The following is a 21285-nucleotide window of genomic DNA, read 5'->3' on the forward strand; positions in this document are numbered from 1 at the left end:
TTATGCTATGAACAGTCAAAAGTGAATCTGCTCATTACAAGATATGTCATGTGACTGTGGTTGCCATGATAATCGCATAACACTTAGCAAATTGTAAATCATTAATAGCACCTTGAAGCAAGACCCACCCGTCAATCGATTTTTACTATTTAACATGATTTTTTCATTTATTATTAAAATTGTATTTCTTGGTGCAACTTTGATCAATAATAAATGGTTTAAGCAAAAAGTCCAGAATTAGATATAAATTAACTATTTAGTAGTAGCTTTAATTGTGATGTATTATGTTGTGTTTTTCTTGCACAGTGTACACATTGTAACATAGAGGGAGATAGAACTGTACCGGTGATAACTTACAAACATCAGCCGTGTAGGTATGTTATCTGACTGTACCAGAGGGTTTTTATACAGCCAGATCTCCTCCGGTTGGATAACACGCTGGAAGGGGTCCAGAAATTCTGTAAACCTAGGGGGAGATTAACAAGTATGTTTTTTAGTCAAGTAAAGTAGAACATGCCACTTATTTATTACAGGTACAGATTAATTAGTACTATTGTGGGACTGAATGCATTTCTTGTTTTACGTTTCTTATCTTTTACTTTATTGAAGCTTAAGGAACAACTAAAACAAAAAATTTAGTTTGTGTGGATTTGAAGGAGGGTAATGTACAACACAAAAGCATATAGAGCACACTAGTCACCCGATACATTGGGGCCCCGAGTGGCTGCAATGGTCTCTAAGCTTACAGCTTGGTCTCTTTCAAACAAGCTCAGTGAGTGTTGATGCTCTTCCCTAGTGAACTTCCCTTAACCTGAAGGAGAGAGGATTAGGTCCTGGCACTGTTGGAGTCATTGAGGACTCTGGCATTCCTGGTGCACGTAAGGTAAAATATGCTTTGATTTGTATGTGAACTCCTTCAACTTCACTCAAAACTACAAATATAGGTATTTACGGTACATAGATATAACCCATAACGTTATTTGTCAAGTTTGGGTGTTCTGTGTGAATATATGTGCACATGAACGCTTTCTAAGCACCCCTGGCATGTTCAGTCTAAACCTTGGTCATTGCTTGGTTCATGTAGTACAACCGGGCCCTCAATTAGGACTCTTTGAATACTATAAAGAATGCACTGATGGCACTCAGAAGATTGGAAGACTCATGGGTGGAAGACAACAGGACATGTTGCTTATGTGGTCCACCTGCGTTCCTGCTGGACTCGCACTCTTTGCGATCTTCCTACAGTGCAATGATCCCTCTTGAACCAGTTATGCTGCACTCAACAAACGTTGAACACAGAAAAAAAACAGCCATGTGTACGAGCCCTTGGATTTTGGCAAATATTAGTTTTCTCTGCACGTAGGAAAAAAATCTAATTCTAGCCCTCTTTTCCCCCCACCTGTAAAACATAAAGGGTTATATTCAATTGGCCGCGTTACTGTTAAAAGTAACGCGGCCTGCGCACTATTACCGTTATTATTGTAATAGTGCGCAAGTACCGTTATTACGGTAGTTCTAATGCCGGCTTTTTGCTCGCATTTCCCTGAGCTGCGAGCAGAAAGCTGGGTTAAAACTACCATAATAATGGTAATAGTTTTAACCCGGCGGTACTTCGGGGGGAATTAAATTCCCCCCATAGGGCAAAAAAAATTAGTAACTTTGAACCTTTGCAAAACCATGTTGTTTTGGAGGGAGGAGATAAATGTAAAATGTGAGGACAGATTTACAGTTGGGGTAGGGCATGTCCTAGATCAACTTTAAATATCAGTGTACAAATAAGCTATCAAGTATTTGTGTGCTACATGAAAAAACAGACAGTATATATATATATATATATATATATATATATATATATATATATATATATATATATGTATATAGTATATATGTGCAAAATAATAATCTAATTTGCACCCCTTGCATTGTAACATGGTTTGTCCATGAGAAAAATTACACATTTTTTTGCCTTGCTATCTTAATGAATCAGGCCCATAATGCAAAGTTTTTTTTACCAATTTTGCTCTGCTAGAGCTTAAGTGGCATTTACACTGTTTTTTTCTAAAATAGCTAAAATTGTTTTCAGGTAAGAAAATATATCAACAATAACATAACAATTGCTGAAGAAATTGTATCAATATGGAGCAGCTGCATTATGTAAAAATGCCTCACATGCCATTAATCTCTTTTCGCCAAGAGCTCAATAAGAGACATAACAAACTTAACACATAACAAGAGGACAGCAATTGATGGAAATTAAAACTTTGTTCTGTGTTGATACAAAAGCCTTTTACTGCTTAAAACAGATGCTGTTCCCCTTGTCTCACACTAATGAGAGAGGTGCAGGCAGAGTGGCAGGAGTGGTAGGCAGACCGGGAAAGAAGCGCAATAGGAAAACCGCTAATGAGACAATACAGGAGCACGTTGCCCTAGTAGTAATAAGATGTGACATTGCTGCGCGAAACCTGAGACAGTAGCAGGTGTAGTTGGCAGCTTCTGACAGGGGCCAAAAAGTATTACAGTTAGGTTTTGCTTAAAAGGAAACAAGAGTTCACTGTAGTGTTAACCTCTGTATTCTGTAACAAAGTAATACCTTAGCTATATTTTGTAATAAAGCATGGTAATGTGTTTATTTTGTATCATAACATACATAAGCCATAATATATAAACTAGACCGACACTGATAACTGAGGTCATCACAAAATGTTTAAAGGACTTCTCCACCCAAAAAAAGAAAATTTTATTTTGGATGAAGTTCCATAAATTAAACATTAATGCAGAACGGATATTACTTCCTGGCGTCCAGCGTTCCACCAAATGTAGAGGGTTATTCGACATCTTTGGTTCGGTGATGCTCTCCATGCTCCCAGCATCTTGTTGTCTACCTTCATGGTCTTATGGACCCCTTACTGTTGCACTGGGATCCTCTGGACTGGTAAAATTGGCAATCTTTAGAATTGTTCCTGCCTTCTCTGGCCAAGGAGGCAAAGGAGAGACCCAGTGCTTTTGAGACGAAGACTGCTAGTCTCTGGAAGAGACAACGCTCATTTTGTGCAGCCCCCTTCCAACAGAGGATCAAGCTATGCATTGACCAGCCTGGGGCCAGTTCCTACTACGAAAGTGAGACTTCATTCTACAGGTTTCCCTGTTATAGGGAAAGCTGGCACAGCACAGCCTGTCTAGCATGGGGCCAGATCTACATCCTAGCATGGGGGATCCACACTCGTTGTCCCCCCTGTTGTATTAAGAATCAGCCCAGATTATATAGCGCTGGTCCTGGTTAAGGATTTTAGAAAGGGTGGGTGGGTGGCATGTTGCTTTGTTTTTAAATGAATCATTTATCCAAAATAGTTGCCTGGCAGGATAGCCCCTTTCTGGTTTATTAGGCTGGGCAGGCGCCATCTCGCAAGGGAGTGCACATAAAACTACACAGTAAAACAAGATGTTTCATACCTGGGTTTTACCATGTGGTCCTGCATTAAAACCTGCTGTTTGCTCCAAATCACACGCCGTTTGGTGTTTTCAAATCAGACAAACATCCAATGCGGTTTAAAACACATGGCTTCTTACTACATCCTGTGGTTCCTTTTTTAAATCTGCCCAAATTAAAACCGTAACGAAACTCAGACTTTGTGACAGATGCAGTTAAACACCACGCACTTCACCATATTGGCCTTGGCTTCAGTTAACGGAAGGATTCGGGGCAGAGGGATCATACTTTTTGGTCCAAAACTTGGCAACCCTTTAAAGCATACAGTTCATCAAAAATCATGACTCTATGACACACAGGGGAGTCTTGTCCCAAAATAATGTTTGGGAGCAAAAGAGCTAAGACCTAGGTGTCACCACGGGACTCCCAAGTCAGAATGACCTATCTGGAAGAATCCAACTGGCATACCAAACATGGCACCAAGGAAAGGAACTGTATTTTCCTATTTAATTTCACAAACAGTACTACTTAATCTACTATTATTACGTTCACTGATTTGTTAGGCTCCACTGCTCTGCACAGTGGGGAAAACAACACAAACAAAAACAGGCACATAAACGGTAGACAACAGAAAGAGTTCCATACTTCCAAACATCCCTGGAAGAAAAAAAGAAGAGAGAAATATTGGTAAAACCCGTATTGATGCAGCTACCCTACTGATCTGCCTAGCCAGACCTCATTTTACCGACACCAAACACCAAACTCGGCAAACCCTGATATTTCCCTGACATTTTGGCTGCCAAGAAATCAAGACTATTGCGTAAAAATCTTAATTGTTGGGGAGTATGGAATTCAAGTGACTCCTCATCCTAAAACTGTGTTAGACAACCTGATACACTTCAGGGTTCTCACTCTACCCTTCAAAAGGGCCGCACATTAACCTTAATCTTAGCAATAACTTAAAACAATACATTGAATAAAAGAAAGAGACATCTCTCTGTAATAAAGCAGGGATGACAAACAAGCGTTACATAACAAACACAAACTATGCTGCCAATAAAAGTAAAAAGGAGCTAGTGGCTGCAGAAGGAGGCTCGGAGGGCGGCCTCTTGCCCATCACTGCCCTAAAATTACCTATGAAGACGTTTCTCACTATAAATGTGTAAGTCGCATTATTCAGATGGACGTAAATCATCTCATTACATCCCCATCAGCCTGTCTCTGCCCTGTTCCAGCACTTGTCTTATGGTGAAATACCTTTTAGAAACAGATGTTTGCATTGTTACAAGTGAAGCGTAGAATTAAATCTGGCTTCGTGTGATATACAGTCACTGAAAGAGAATTATAAATAGCTGTGAATATTTGGATGACAGGTCCAGAATGCAATATATTATCTAAGATATGAGCAAAATACAAATGACTACACACTGAATCCACACAACATGCACAAGCATCCAGTGTGTAATTAATGGGCTTTTGTTTTCCCTTTGTTTTTTTTTTTTATATATATATATATATATATATATATATATATATATATATATATATATATATATATATATATATATATATATATATATATATATATATATATATATAATTATTTTATGCCCTCCCAGAGACTACCGTCCCCACAATGAAAAAAATCGGGGCTCTTCCTGGCACCCAGGGGCACAGGGTAATAAGAAAACTTTTCCACCCTAGTGATCTCCTCCTAATATAAAGAGGTCCCCAAGACCCCTGCCAATTATAAGAATATGGCATAAAAAAACAAAATAATATGCAATATACACAAGTTTATAACAGTAAAATGTAATGAAATAAAACACATCCTGATACGATGGTGCATCACCTTAAAAACAAAACACATTTCTTTCTTGGTCCATACTTCATTAGAAATTCTTGAAGTTTTTAGAATATTAAAAGCTTGCATTTTTTTAACACAGTCCTTAATTTGTAATCCAGAGGAACATCCAAGCAGGATCTTTTTCTAATTCACAGAGAAATCCAAGCCATATCTTCGTCTTTTAATCTTCTTTCTTCTTTTTTCAAAGTGAAAAATTTTGGGATGCAGTGGAAAGAGTCCTTATTGTGTAATCCAAAGGGAAATCCTAGACAAAACTTCTGCTTTTAAGACAAAGAGAAATCCAAGACATACCTTATTCTCGAAATCCATTTGAAAGTAAAAAAAAAGTAAAAAATAAATAAAAAGAAGAGGATGCGTGTAGCTCCGCTCAGAAGAGGCCGGCTGGAGGGGGACTCCCAGCTTTGATCAAACATCAGTATACATTGATTGAATCTCTATTGTTGTGGAATTTTTTGTTACCAGTGCAGCTCCAATCATGTCAATACCCTATACATTTCAATGGAGTTTTCACATGTAGAACACACCTTCATTGAAAGGAATGGGCTAGTGCAGGGAATGGGCCATAGCAGTCAATGGGAAAACATTTTGCACAATGCTGGTTAAACTCCTCGGGGTAAATGTATGAACGTGCGGGTTCTTCAACACCCGCGTGTTCAGCGTGTTCGGCGATTAAATTTCAAGCGGCGCTGCATTGTAAAGGGAAACGTCCCTTTACAATGCAGCGCCGCTTGAAATTTAATCGCCGAACACGCTGAACACGCGGGTGTTGAAGAACCCGCACGTTCATACATTTACCCCCTCATGTTAATCCCTACTAGGTATGTACAGAATGTGCTCCCACAAAGATCAATGGGCTTTTTCAAGTGTGCTGATCTCCTTTCAACAAGCAGCAGACAAAAAACCTCACCACAAACCAAAATAAATAAATAAAAATACATTTGTTTTTTAAATATATATTTTATTTAATATAAAATGCATTTAAAATACGACAGTGGGAATGTACACTAAGGCCTCATATCCATTGTTGTTTTTATTCCTCTACTTCCTGAATACTACGTATTTTATTTTTTACAATTGCCAGATTTAAATACATCAGAAACCCCACAATGACCTATAAGACTGTAGTAAAAATATATATCAAGAACCAGTGAGTATGTGGTCTAACTCATTGCATTACACACTGTTGTGTTGTTTGGAGAGAGAGGGTAATTTTTTTAGTTTTAAAATTATTTTAGAGTTTAAAAATGTAAACATCGATATATAGGGCTGCACGGTGGCTTAGTGGTTAGCACTTCTGCCTTACAGCACTGAGGTCATGAGTTCAATTCCCAACCATGGCCTTATCTGTGAGGAGTTTGTATGTTCTCCCCATGTTTGCGTGGGTTTCCTCCAGGTGCTCCGGTTTCCTCCCACACTCCAAAAACATACTGGTAGGTTAATTGGCTGCTATCAAATTGACCCTAGTCTGTGTGTGTGTGTGTGTATGTGTGTGTGTGTGAGGGAACTTAGACTGTAAGCCCCAATGGGGCAGGGACTGATGTAAGTGAGTTCTCTGTACAGCGCTGCGGACTTAGTGGCGCTATATAAATAAATGGTGATGATGATGATATATAAAACATTAAGGGAAATGCACTGTTTCCCTTTACCATAAACTCTACCTCAGCTTGTTACAAAATACATTGTCATGGAAAATTTGATTTCCTTAATTATACACAACCATACTAGATGTGTCTGTTTTTAGACAATTATTGAAAATGTTGGTAGAGAACAAAAAGCACAAATTGTACATGATTATATCACACAAGTTAACCCGTGCATGATACTCATGCATTCTAGTCAAATCAAGCTACTTAAGGTGTTAAAAAGGTTCTTATCATGCATTTGGGCCTAGCCCAGGCCTCCTCAGGGGAAGAGCGTTACTTCCCGACTCAAGCTCCCTTTTTTAACGTGGTTTTGTTCACATGTCACCACCTCATCATTTTTCTCCATCACCTCATCCTTCATCTTCATCGCCACATCCTTCATCAAGCTACTTACGGTGTTAAAAACTCCCCACTGTCACCCCCGGCAACCACCAACCACTCCCAACTGTCACTTCTCCTTCAAGAAATATATAGGTCAGTGTATAACTCTGCCCAGCAGGTGGCGCTGCAGCTTGTTTTTTTTTTTTTCACACACGCCACTAGGCATTTATATAGTAGATGGTACATCATAGAATGCTTGTTAATTCCTTGCTGTTTTCATGACAGGATAGAGATCTTGATAAAAGTGGTTTTATTTCCATAAATGTCTGGAAAAAAAATGTTACTCTCTGAAAGTGACAGCCCAAACCAAGTGCTAGATTTGTTATATTTGTTAAATTTATAAAAAAGTCAGCTCATTGAAATATATTCAGACTAGACACATTTCTGTAATCCATTTCAGCAAGTACCATAATGAAAACGATGAGCGAAATGTGTTCACTTTTCTCTGCTAGAATGATTTATTACACAACCAGTGCTTGCAAAAAGAAGCATAATGTTTATATTAACTACATAATGTGTATTATTTTATCCCCTCCCCCCCCACTATATATTTGTCTGGAAGTTACATTAAATGTAACCTTATGATCTATAATGTTCAATCCTCATTCATGCTCTATCCATAATTACTGGTTATGCACTTCTCATGCCTGGGTGGAACTGTTCCATTTACTAACGAGCTGTCTGCACATCTGATTTTTAATATATATCAGAAAAAACGTAAAAACACAAAGTGTACTGTATGCTAACCACAAATCACTAGTGCCACAGTACACCTATACGCAGGGCCATCTTTTCCATTGGGCACGATGGACAGGTACCTGGGGGCTCCACAGGCAAGGGGGCCCCATAGACAGGGCTCTTAAGTAAAATAAATAATCCTGCAAATATAGATATATATCTATCTATCTCTATATCTATATATAATACACATATATAGAGGTAGGGGCCCCGCTGCACTGCTTTGCCCGGGGGCCCATAATGTTGTTAAGGTGGCCCTGCCTATATACGCTCCACCCCACGCACTGCTAGGGGATCTTCTGAACGGCATTTATAAGATATTGCACCTTTCCGCGTTTGATGTTGAATTGTTACATTGCTGAAGTTCACCTAGAATTTAGCTTCTCCTCTGAATTGCTAGCATAAGGCGCAAAATGTTCATCATTAAAGGTATAGGTCAGGAACAGAATGAATGTTTTGCAGGGTAACAATGTTTGTGCACCCTTCAACAAAGAAAGAAATGCTTCTACAAAAATGCATCCTCCCATCCCTTTATCTAATTTTATCTCCTCTCATTGGCCGATGCAAAAGTCTGCTCCGTCATCTTGTCCCACAGACCCCTGCCTCTTATTCTTATTATTGATATAAATTAGTTATATAGTGCCAATCCTATTATGTAACACTGTACAGTGAATATGTAGTCCTACACACATTGGAGCTTACAATCTAAATTTCTTACCAACACGTAGACATTGGTCCAAATTCTCAGAAACCAATTAACCTACCAGTATGTTTTTGGACTGGGAAAGGACAAAACCCATACATAGAGACATACAAACTACATACATATAGGGCCTGAGTTGGGGTGGAACTCACAACCCCAGCACCTCTGAGGAAATCTAGGCATACTAGCGCAAATCAAGACACATGACATCACAAAAGTGGACATTGCATCACTCCTCAGCTGTTTCACTGTTCCTAAATCACCTTCTGAGAAATGATGAGGAATTCAGCAAAAAAGTCTGTGAGAGGTAGATGGGAATCACATGGACAGTTTTAAGATTGTTTCTGTATTCTTGTAGATTTTTCTTTCCATAGCAATGCTGGCAGTGTCACATTGAGGCAGGGCTCCTACCTGTCAATTATACAGATTTGCTTTTCTTTTGGGGAAACAGCGGTGCTATGAGGGGACCTTTACTACAGTAAACAGTACAATGTATCATACACCATTTCCTGACATCAATATCTTAGTCTGCCTTGATGTAAAGTTATTAAGCCAAAGTCTGGAGAGTGATAAACAAAATATGAAAAAGATTATGATTCGTGTAAATCAAAGGCAAACTAACCCAGATAGTCCAGACAACGGAATTTGGAGAATGCTAAATGTAGGAAATTAATATAGAAGACACTAATTGGTGTGTTGAAATATTCTAAGATGAATGTTTTTCGTTTTGGTTTGTATAGCTAATAAAGAACAAGGTAACATATCTAGCCTTTCATAGAGTACATTACACTGTTACAAACATTTAAGTTTGTTTCTGCAAAGTGTGACATTTCAGATCCCTCCTAATCCACCCCAGATTCCAATGCAGAATTTAAAAATAGTCTTGCATGCTGTGTTCATGGAGTGTTTGCAATAGGTTGCTCTTGTGATTTCCAGCAGAATGCAGTCCTGTGACAAATAAATAGTTCCAACCTACATCTAATGGGATAAGAGCATGCAAAGCACAAGTACAATTTTTTTTTTTTTGATCGCATGCAATCATGTCTAGGGGCATCATCCATGCTGCCAATGCTGGAAGAGATAACTGCCAAAGTCCTTGTTTTGAACAATGATCTGAGCATCAGTAGACTATAATTGGGTATTACTGTCATATCCACACAAGGACAATAGGAAAATCATGTGTGTCTGAAAAAAAACCTTTTTGGTGCATTTACTGTAACATTTTAAACAGTATTACTTGTAATTGGCTAGAAGCCCCTCCACCCCCCCCCCCCCCCCCCCACAAACACTCTCCTCGCACACCTCACACACATTATAATCACACACTCCCTGTCACTTCCTGTTCATTTGATGATGTGACACACGTGGCAATGTAGTCAATGGCTAATCTTCTGATTTTAGAGACTCCTTGCTCTTTCCTGCTTTGCCTGGTCCTCTCCGGCTTCCAGAGGCTGGCTGGGCTGGGGGGACAGGGGGACATCTGCCCCCTGGGATGGTCCCATAATGGGCTACCTCGGGCAGGGTCACTGGACTCCCTGCATTGTATTTTAAATACAGACATGCTTAGTAACTCTTTCCTCTCTTGCACAAATAATCTATTTCTGAGTTTTCATATGGATGAGCTAAACCAGTGATGGCTAACCTGTGACACTCCAGGTGTTGTGAAACTACAAGCCCCAGCATGCTTTGCCAGCTATCAGCTAGTTATCTACTGGCAAAGCATGCTGGGGCTTGTGGTTTCACAACACCTGGAGTGTCACAGGTTAGCCATCACTGAGCTAAACTAACTGGTTCAGAGTTCAGTTATATTTTCTCTTGGTGCACCCGTGGAGTGGCATAGGACACAGTCATTGCATTTAATTCTGTTTGCCTTTCATTTACATGCTTAGTCATGAGCAGAGTGAGTTAAGTAATGGGACTAATTGGAGCAATTACAGGGAAGATGTACTTATATAAGAGGTAAATTTTTTGGGGAAATGTTCATTACAGAGCAGAAAATGGGATATAAGACATTTTTGTAACCCATCTGCACAGTTAAACAGCTCATCACAGACCCCCCCCCCCCTAGTTATCTCTCCTCCTGTCCCTCATCCAATCCTCAATTTGCACCATCCAAGAGACATAGAAATAAGACAAATTGGATTTTGTTCCATCAGTCAGTGACTTCAATATCTTCAGTCACAGGACTTGTATACCCCCTGCTCTCAGCGCTGTCAGATTGGGATTAGCCATCCTTATATCAGCACTGTGCACTGTGCCTACATCCAGGGAGGGGAAAGCGGATCTGAAATCTACTTTAAGTATTAAAGTATACTTGCTGTCCAGATTTGTCCTTATCAGTGTCCTGAATGTGCACATACCTCACCTGTCTATGACCCTAATCATGGATTTTTTTAGATAGAGATACACAATTTATTTCAATTTGCTCTTTCAATCCATTTTTCCGGGATGTAGGAGGACATTGGCGAGAACTAAACTCAGGACCAGCGAAGTATACATTACATGCACATTGCTTGATTTCACTAATCCATGCCGAAATGACTTGGCTTGCTCATGAAAACTGTACTGCAGAAATTGCAATATTGAGAACATACCTGCAATTATGTGTGTAAGCTGCGGTGCTCGTATCTTAATATACAGTTAACTCAACATACTATGTAACATACGTGTGCTGCATGAAGACACGTTTAAATCACATGATCATGTGTGTAGACTGGCACTGTAATGTTGATTGTGAATCATAAAAAATCAAAAAAATAAAGAAATGTCATTTCCAACCCCACCCCCAAAATAAAGTTAAATAAGTAGCAGCGCTCATAGCCTGGGCCACCAGCAACACGCTAAGACAGGGTGGACCTGTCACACTATAACAGGGGAACTAACAGTGTGGGGTTTCCATCTCATAATGTGACACTGTGCTAGCCTGATCAGAACAGGGCTGAACTCCCTAAGGAAATCAGGCTCACAAAAAAAATTAAAATAAATAAATTAGGGACTCCCATAGGAGAAAAGAGCCAAGTGCTGAAAGCGATAAGGCTCTTCCCAAATCCCATGCCCCATGGTTGTGGAGGTAATAAACTGTTAAATGTAAGAAATACATTTTTTTGTATGTGGCACTACTTGTCCCAGCATGTCCTGGAAGCAATAGATTCTTTGAGTGTGCTGATGCTTGTAGAACTACTAGAGGCAGCATTCCCATGGCTGCCAGAACATGCTGGCATTTGTAGACGTACAAGCGCCATGCCCTGGCACTTAGGGCCCACCGACCTGTAGTGCCACATAAAAATACTGTTAAAAAAATACACTGTGAAAAAATATTTTATTTAAAAATAGACCCCCCCTAACCCTGTCTTATTAATTTATTATTCACCTAAATACATGGTGGGGCCGCACACTGTTTCTTGCGTAGTCCCACCACGAATGACTGTCTGGGAGGCCTGTAACTATTCAATATTGAGCGTCTTCCCTCTGACTGGTCAGAGAGGCAGAAAACCGCTCTGATTGGGTAATAGGGGTTAGACCCCATACTGGGTCAACCTATTTTGTTACAATGTAGTTCACTGACACATTTCATCAATATGTCCTTTAAGTGTTATAATATTCTTGGCCTCATTACATGAGTGCAACACTATGTATTTTCTATAACTTAAGAGCAAATTAATTTGGACGCGATGTTCCTGAGAACGTTGTGGCCGCGCTCCGCGCTTTATTATCGTATATACAGTAAAATGGGTACTTGTGTACTTTACGGACTCATGGCAGAGAAAGCAATGAATCTTTTGTCGTCCTCGTCCCAAACCGTTCAGCATCTACTCTCCTCCCCATTATTAGAGAATGGATCAGCCCTGGTACTACAATCATATCGGATTGTTGGCGAGCTTATTCGGATATTGGTAACAGTGGTTTCCAGCATCTAAGCGTGAATCACACATTCAACTTTGTGGATCCCGAAAGACTAGCAAATACACAGAAGATTGAAAGGATGTGAGGATCTGCTGCTAAATGAGGAAACAAAAAAAAAAAAGAGGGACGAATAGGAATTTCCTCGAGTCGTACATGGCCGAGTTTACGTGGAGGACTAGCCTAAATAACCGTGATCCTTGCAAAGTGATTTTATAAAATATTTCGAGTTTTTGATGGAATAAAACAACCGAAGAATCGGAAGTAGCAGCGGACATCACCGAAAATTCTATATAATAAGGTAATGATTCCATAAAGTACACAAGTACCGTAAAATGTAATGTTTACTTTTGCTCGCACCTCTATGGGGCGCAAGCAAAAATGAGCGGTGCTTTCATACAAAAAAACCTGATGCGTAGTGTCTCCGTTCCAGGACACTATGCTGTGATTTTTTTTAGAATTTAATCTGCCCAGTAATTTGTTAAAGGACAAAGCACTACATCTAAAACGCAAGTTCAGAAGTTGCCTTACATAAGGGAGCTACTAATTAGTAATATAATTATTATTATTACCATTTATTTATATAGCGCCACTAATTCCGCAGCGCTGTACAGAGAACTCACTCACATCAGTCCCTGTCCCCTTGGAGCTTACAGTCTAAATATCCTAACACACACAGACGGACACACAGACGGACACACAGACGGACACAGATAGAGACACACACAGACTAGGGTCAATTTGATAGCAGCCAATTAACCTACCAGTATGTTTTTGGAGTATGGGAGGAAACCGAAGCACCCGGAGGAAACATTCACACACATATATAGTATACAACCTTGGCTTTGGATGACTCTTTAGAATGCCGTTTTAGCATTGCATTTGCTCAATTGTCACAGACCTCAGCTGACCCCGACTTGCTACTGTATTCTGATTGGTCAATCAGTCTGTTGCTGAGAATGCCCTGACTTCAACCTTGCCTTGTGTATCTTTAAATGTAGCCTATTTTATCCCTGTGGTTTCCTAGATCTTGTGTCCTCTAACACCTGCTGATAACTATCACTGAGTTGAGCATAAGTTGGGCTTTCAATAGGTGAAGAGTATGCTAGCCTGGTCACTGAGATTTACCAACAGGGAGTGTGTCCAGATGTTACACATACTTTGACAGAACTTGAGATTTCATATTGAATTTACGTTTGCTATACAGCTGACTACAATGTTTTGTTCCCTGCCATTTTAAGCGCCATTTTAAGCGCAGGAAATGGTACCTGCAGTGCTCTGCTATGGAATTACTGACAAAGTCCCATCTCAGATATCTGTCGTGCTTATAATCTCCTGAAACATCTATATTTCTGAATGGTATTAGTAGCTCTTACTTTACTAAAACAGTTTTCAATAAAGTGTCAAACTGATAAACATATAAGTCAAACATAGCTTTGTCTTGCTGCATGACCGTGGTTACACAGGACTCCAATTTCCAGGTTTGGTGTGATAGTCCTGATTTGAGGACTGTCCTGCCATCGACACAGAAGTTGGGAGGTATGTCCTACAGGTGTCTCTGGTACATGATGCAATTCAAGGGTGTTTTGTCAGTGTTGGAACAGCCCAGAGCGCTACTCATGCAGCTGCCACTCCCGGGTATGGGAGTGACATGACTAGCACTCTTTTGGAGAAGGCACTTTACAGAGTTCAAATGTTGGGAAGTATTCATATATGAATGTGTGTGTATATATTGTATATTGCCCTGAAATGTATTTGCCAGTTCTCCTGACTAGAAATAATTTATATCTGTACCATACTGAAGGTGTAAGGGACCTAAAGGAACAGAAAAAGGGGTATGCTTTTTAAGTGAAACAAAACCATCTCAATATATTATTTATTTAACCAAGGGAGAACTTTAGGATTGTTGCCTATGCTTTATCACTAATAGATTCAATGGCAACTAGTTACTACAAGATCCATGTCAGCGTGGATGTATTAGCAATGCCTTGCGCCAGAGTTTCTGCATTACACAAACAGATCTATGTAGATACAAGATACAATGCTGTGTGTACAGATGATTCAGCCATCAACTGAATGGAGTTATTCCTGCCCCATCACTGGATTTAACTGACAGTCATTGACAGCCAGTGATGAAGTCATGTAGGAATGAAAGTCCCATCTCCATTATGACATTTATAAAGCCACCACCACATAGGGCATTTATAAATGCCAAATTGCTGCAAGGGTTAAAGTTTCACAAAGACCTGGACATTGGGATATTTGTGAATATTATGAGAATGTAATGCAATATACATGGGGCAAACCATACCAATAAAATATTGATCAGAGTTTTCTATAAGCCACGTAGCATAAATATTGTACTTATATATAATTAATATTACAAATTGAGAGGGCATCAAAGGAAAATGTAGTTCTCCGGATTAGTGACTTTAACACCCAGATAATTTGGGATAATAAAACTAATGGTCCTGTAAATGGAAGCTGATTGTTATCTAAAGTAAAAGACAACTACCCATAAAGTCAAAGGGCTAGATTTACTAAGCTGCGGGTTTGAAAAAGTGGGGGATGTTGCCTATAGCAACCAATCAGATTCTAGCTTTCATTTATTTAGTACATTCTACAAAATGACAGCTAGAATCTGATTGGTTGCTATAGGCAACATCCCCACTTTTTCAAACCCGCAGGTTAGTAAATCTAGCCCTTACTATCTTATCTATGAGTCTGTGAGGATACATGGAAAACATATACCCTTCTGGGTGCTTAGGAGCAGGGCTGGGGACCACTACACTGAATAAATCTAACATTTGCACAATAGCCATAAAAGTCAATATCAGCCTAGGGCGAGTATTACTGGAGCTGGTTAAATCCCTGGAACAAAGTAGCCGCCATGGAAAAAATATTTTCTAGCGACTTTTTGAGGTCCTTTCCACAGCTCTCCACAAGTTGGTTCCTTAAAAGCTCTGAGTGGCTCATATAACAATTACAATGTTATTTTCAACAAACAAAAGTGTTGCTGGATTAGCTAAATTTAAATGTATACAAACCTACTCTAAGGTCTTTAAAGGAGTAAATTTGTAGCATTTATTTGCCAAGGGAAATGCTGATTTGTTCAAAAAGGTAATTTTGTCAGTGCACTGAAGTTCTGTTGTAAATGTGTGTTTTACTAGGAAATATTGCTCTTTAATGGCATTAATGCACTCAAAAAATATCTTACTAATATAAACATCATTATAAAGTAGATGCACTGTATATTTAGCTGGGGCTTGGAGAGCAGACAGAGCACTATTTATGGTTTAATGAAATGATCTGTAGGAGAGAGATTTAAAAAGGTGATAACCACAGTGAGAGGCGCGGGTGACACAGACATAAACTATCAGAGCAAAGCATGAGCGGTTTATGAAGCAGTCTGACTTCTGCTATACTCATCTGTTTTCTTTTCCAAGGATGGGTGATCTCCTATTCCAGAACGGTCTTAAAGTGAATTTTATTCATATGGTTAATTTGAATGATTTAAAGCATACTTGCCTACTATCCTGGGATGTCGGAGAAACTCCCAAATTTCGGGCACATCTCCCTGACCCCTAGGCCTTTATCCTGGATCCAGCCTAATGCCTCAATGACGTGATTCGCAGTGAGTTGTGTCATTTTGGTCCAATGACATTTTCTGCACCACACCCCCCTGCACTTTTCGCTTGATCTCCCCTCCAAGATCTACGGTGGGAACTTTTTTAAAGTAGACAATGAAGATATAAAGCTGCACTTCCCCATATGCAGCCAAACATTTATAATGGCTGCAGAAGGGGTGTGTGCGCGGGAGGTCCAATCAGAAGCTGCAGTCTCTGCGACTGAGGCTTCTGATTGGTCCTTCCTCTCAAACGTAGCCACCTCTGAAGCATCCCATGGTCCTGGTTTTCGGCTGGGGCTGTGAGACGAATCTTGGGGTTCAGTTGGCTGCACAGGGAACCCCCCCTCCCCAATGGGGGCAGGGAACAATTTAGCTGTACATGGTAATGCAGCTTCACATTATATTTATAGTTTTATTGGGTTTAAATGAATACTCTTTTATAGATCACAAGGTGTGCTACAAAGATTATTTGATGTTAAAATTTACTGTTTTACATAGAGCCAAAACACTACTGACTGCCTGCCACGTTGTATTGTATTTAATATGGAAAGGATGGGGATTAAGAACTTGATATATACATTGATACAGGTCAGCTAGAATTTTCATTTCACCATCAGGCTAGAAACATATACTTATTATTCTACCAGAAGACACCAGAAAAGGAAATGATAATCTTTCTGGTGCTCCTTCACTCCCAAGGCTGATGACTACTATTAATACTTTTCATCACTAATAGTGATCTATGGATCAGGGCTCACTAATTGAGCCCAACTATTGACCACATAGGGGGAATCTGGTCACCTGCATATTTGGGAACAAGAGAGGTAATTTGCCAACTGTAAAATATTCAGACATTCCCCACATTTAAGATTTCGCCATCTGACAGCCAAGCACATAACAAGGAGTATGGCCACGTTCCACCCTGGGACGTTCCTAAGACACTAACTTGATGTGATCATTCAGAGCCAATGTACTGAAAGTGATCATACTAAAACTGGATTAACATGCATGCCCAAAAGTGATCCATTCCATTTCATTCTTGGCATTGCACTGGTTTATGGACGACACAAGTAGGGCTCTGAATATACTGGTGTGTGTAGCCAGCATCACACACAGGTAACTACAATACATTCTCAATTCAGGGTGTAACCCTTTGTAATGAATATGATGTCAGGGATTAAACTATGTAAAATCCCTCCATCCTGTTGGTTACTGCATCTCACCAATCTACAAGATGTTTACAATGAGAATGAGCTGACATTTCAGGGAGGAGAAAATAAAACATCAGTAGGTTAAAAACCAATACAGTAATTACAACTATAGCCCAGGGCTTGTACCTGGACTATATGTAATGCACAATGCAACCAACTCAAAGCCAACCCAGTACTTGAGGAATCACTAATGAAATAATATCCAGCCTCTGTTGTCTGCATGTGTGTCTTAAGACACATCATGCAGACAACAGAGGTTTTAATAATGAAACCACTGAAAAGTCTGAACGGCACGGTCACTCAGTTCTAAACTCCTTCCCCCACCGTACTTCGCAGGCCTTTTAGCATCTATCCTTGCAAACAATTGTCAGGTCTCTTCTCTGTTCTTCTCCCCCTCTCCAATGTCCTGTACAATGCACTGTAAAGCCAGCTAGCATGTAACAGACCTGCAGACTACCGGAATATTTTTACAATAGTAAGCTTGAAAAAACCCATTTAGTTTCATAGATTCTAATTGTATTGATTCAGATGAACAACCCTCCTCCATGTGACAGATACTAATTTAGCCTCACAGCGATAGGAGGTGCTTGAACTCCTAACCCCAAAAATTGTCAATCTAGGAATTGAAGCTGAAGATACCATCACTTGTAAAACAGTCATCCAATCCATTCTATTTAGTGAATTTTCCTGTCCCTCTCTCACCTTCTCATGATATAAGGAATTTCACAGTGTATCCACCTGTACAGTAAAAAACCTTCCTACGCTGATGGTAAACAGTCTTTCATTCGCAAGTGACGACCCTTTGTTCTCTGCATGGTCCTTGGTACGTAAAGTTAGCTAGACAAATCTTTGCATTGACCTTGAATACATTTTACATATTAAGTAGGTCACCCAATGTGAATTTTTATTATTTTATTTTTATTTTATTATTTATTGTAAATAAGCCTAGTGTTTGTAAACTTTCTTGAAAGTTAACCCTTCCATTCCCGTTATTAATGAGATTGCCTGCCTCTGAACCCTCTAAAGTTCTCCTGTGTTCTTCATACTGTGAAGGGACCAGAACTGTAAGAAGGACATATTGAAGATGTGGTCTAATTAGTGATTAATGCTATTATTATAATATGTTAGCTTTACATCCATTTATCCCTCTTTTTATGCATTCCAGGATTTTATTTCCCTTTGCAGCTGTTGTTACTCAGCATTCTATCATTATCGATAGAGGCGCCAGCTTTTTAGCAGGCGGCCCCTACAATTGTGGTCTCCGTGTTACGGTGGAAACCAGCCCTAGGCTGTCTAGTAGAAGGTTTTTTGGGGATGTCTCGATGTCTGTTTTTCTAAATTTATTCTCAGTAGCATCTGTGGTTTGAGCGCAGGAAATGGTCAATCACTTGCAGTTCTCCGCTATTAAGCCTCATGTGTGCTTTCGCTGCAGTTGATTGACAATTACCTCCGCTCACACCACAGATGCTGCCGATTCACTCATTTAAGCTGGGATGAGAACATAGTAATTTGAGTCACAAGATACAGTACCCATGTGCTGTATACTTTTCATTTATCTGACATGCGTAGTACGATTCTCTTAAATGTATTGCAGGGAATTTCACTATTACACTTTGGAAACACTTACTTACAGCATGTGGAAATATAGTAATGTCCCTTGGCATTAAAAGACACTTTGGGGTATATTTACTAAACGGTGGGTTTGAAAAAGTGGAGATGTTGTCTATAGCAACCAATCATATTCTAGCTATCATTTGTTTTGTGCATTCTGCAAAATGAAAGCTAGAATCTGATTGGTTGCTATAGGCAACATCTCCACTTATTCAAACCCACAGCTTAGTAAATCTAGCCCTTTGACTTTATGGGTAGTTGTCTTTTACTTTAGATAACAATCAGCTTCCATTTACAGGACCATTAGTTTTATTATCCCAAATTATCTGGGTGTTAAAGTCACTAATCCGGAGAACTACATTTTCCTTTGATGCCCTCTCAATTTGTAATATTAATTATATATAAGTACAATATTTATGCTACGTGGCTTATAGAAAACTCTGATCAATATTTTATTGGTATGGTTTGCCCCATGTATATTGCTTTACATTCTCATAATATTCACAAATATCCTAATGTCCAGATCTTAAACAGGTTTCAAGCCCCTCCACCTTTCCGATCATACCTATTTGTCCTAAACATGCTATCTCCATCCATATTCACTGCCCAATCATGACTTTCATCTAGCAAAGTCTCACTTATATTATAGCTATACCATAATCAATCATTTTATCTGAACCATTTTATTTAAAAAAATAATAATTTCATTACCTAAAAGTTACCATAAAGTTGATATTTTCACTGCCACTTATCGTTTCTTTTAAACCCTCACCCAATTCCCTTGACTAAAGGAGAGAGAAGTTCCCAAGAGAGAAATTGTCTCACTTCTCATATATGCCAAACTCGAGCACCCGGGAAGCAGCAAACTGTTCGGCAATCACTATCCTGGAGAAAGATTACTCTACTTGTCCTCCTAATAACTGAATGCCCTTCCACCAGTACCTGCCTGACCTTTAATACACTCTTGTGTGACAGAGCAGTGCTGAATTATGTGCTCAGATCTGAGCCAAGCAAATGTCGGGAGGGTTTACCAAATTAAGATATATAAAATATCAATGTGTTTAATGGAGAGAATGCTTGTGGGTGGGAGGTGGGATGGATAAGAAGGGATATTTTAAGGCTGTATCCTATACATTAAGGGGACACGGCAAAAGATTTTTACATTTGCTACATTCTGCATTTAGCTGTGAAATTTTGCATTGTTCGCTGGCCGAATTTGGCCTTACAACTGCACCAACCAATAGGTAATTTTGTTTATGCAATACAGTAAAACGGCAAAACATTTAAGTTTGTCACTTTAAAATGACTGTTGAGGAGGCGAGTGAGAGGGATGACCAATCAGTAGCCACATCTTCATGGTTACGGCTTTGATTGGTCCCCGTGCTCACACTCCCCTCCCAGTATCACCTGGCCCTTAGAAAAATAGTTGCACAGAGCAGTCCCCAGGGCTGTGGAGAGATGAAGGGGCAGATTACGTGGTAATGCAGCTTTAAGTGTTCAAAGTCTTACCCCAACCACACCTTACAGCTGAATAAATAGATAGTTGTCGTTCCAGCTCTTTTCATAGACCACAAATTCTGATGAACAGTGATGAATGGCATCGGAGCGGAACAGCAAAACAAAACCAAAACTCAACAACTGCATTGTCGGGAACTTCGCACCTCTGTGAAACAGTCTAGTCTGGATCATCATGTAAAATTTTGCTGCCACTTCGTTCATCTCTAGACCAGGCTATCACCCATCCCCAAAACTAATGGCATTCCGGGTGTAAATGTATCAAATACAGAAGAGAGATTATATCGCACTAGTGAATACATTTTTATATGTTATTATTTTATATATATATATATATGAAGAAACATTAAAATCTCCTAATGTTTTTTTTATTATTCTATATCAAGAGATTAGTATCATTTAATGAACAGGAGGGTGCAACCATCAGTGTAGATAGCAATACTAATTAGGAAAAAGGGGAAAAGAAAAGACATTGATTTAACGTTGGTGCACTTAAAAGTCCCAAAATTATGTAACAAGATAATTATTGAGATCAAAGTATGAATATTAAAACTTGACTTTTATCAGGATTTGCATAAAAGTATTTTTATATACTATTATATTATTATTAAACTTTTTGTAACCAATACAGTTACAATTGCAATACTAAGGGGATTGAACA

General features: G+C 39.3%; 1 protein-coding gene across 1 annotated transcript in view; it reads right to left on the minus strand.

The window, feature by feature from the left end:
- The window catches only part of PLPP4 (phospholipid phosphatase 4), a 78218-nt gene that overhangs the window by 32804 nt on the left and 24129 nt on the right, over nt 1-21285 (minus strand). Inside the window, exon 2 of the mRNA XM_075216316.1 lies at nt 358-466. Within this exon, the coding sequence (XP_075072417.1) occupies nt 358-466 (109 nt within the window). The remainder of the gene's footprint in view (nt 1-357; nt 467-21285) is intronic.

The sequence above is a fragment of the Mixophyes fleayi genome, chromosome 6 (genome assembly GCF_038048845.1).
Source record: "Mixophyes fleayi isolate aMixFle1 chromosome 6, aMixFle1.hap1, whole genome shotgun sequence".
Classification (NCBI taxonomy): Eukaryota; Metazoa; Chordata; class Amphibia; order Anura; family Limnodynastidae; genus Mixophyes; species Mixophyes fleayi.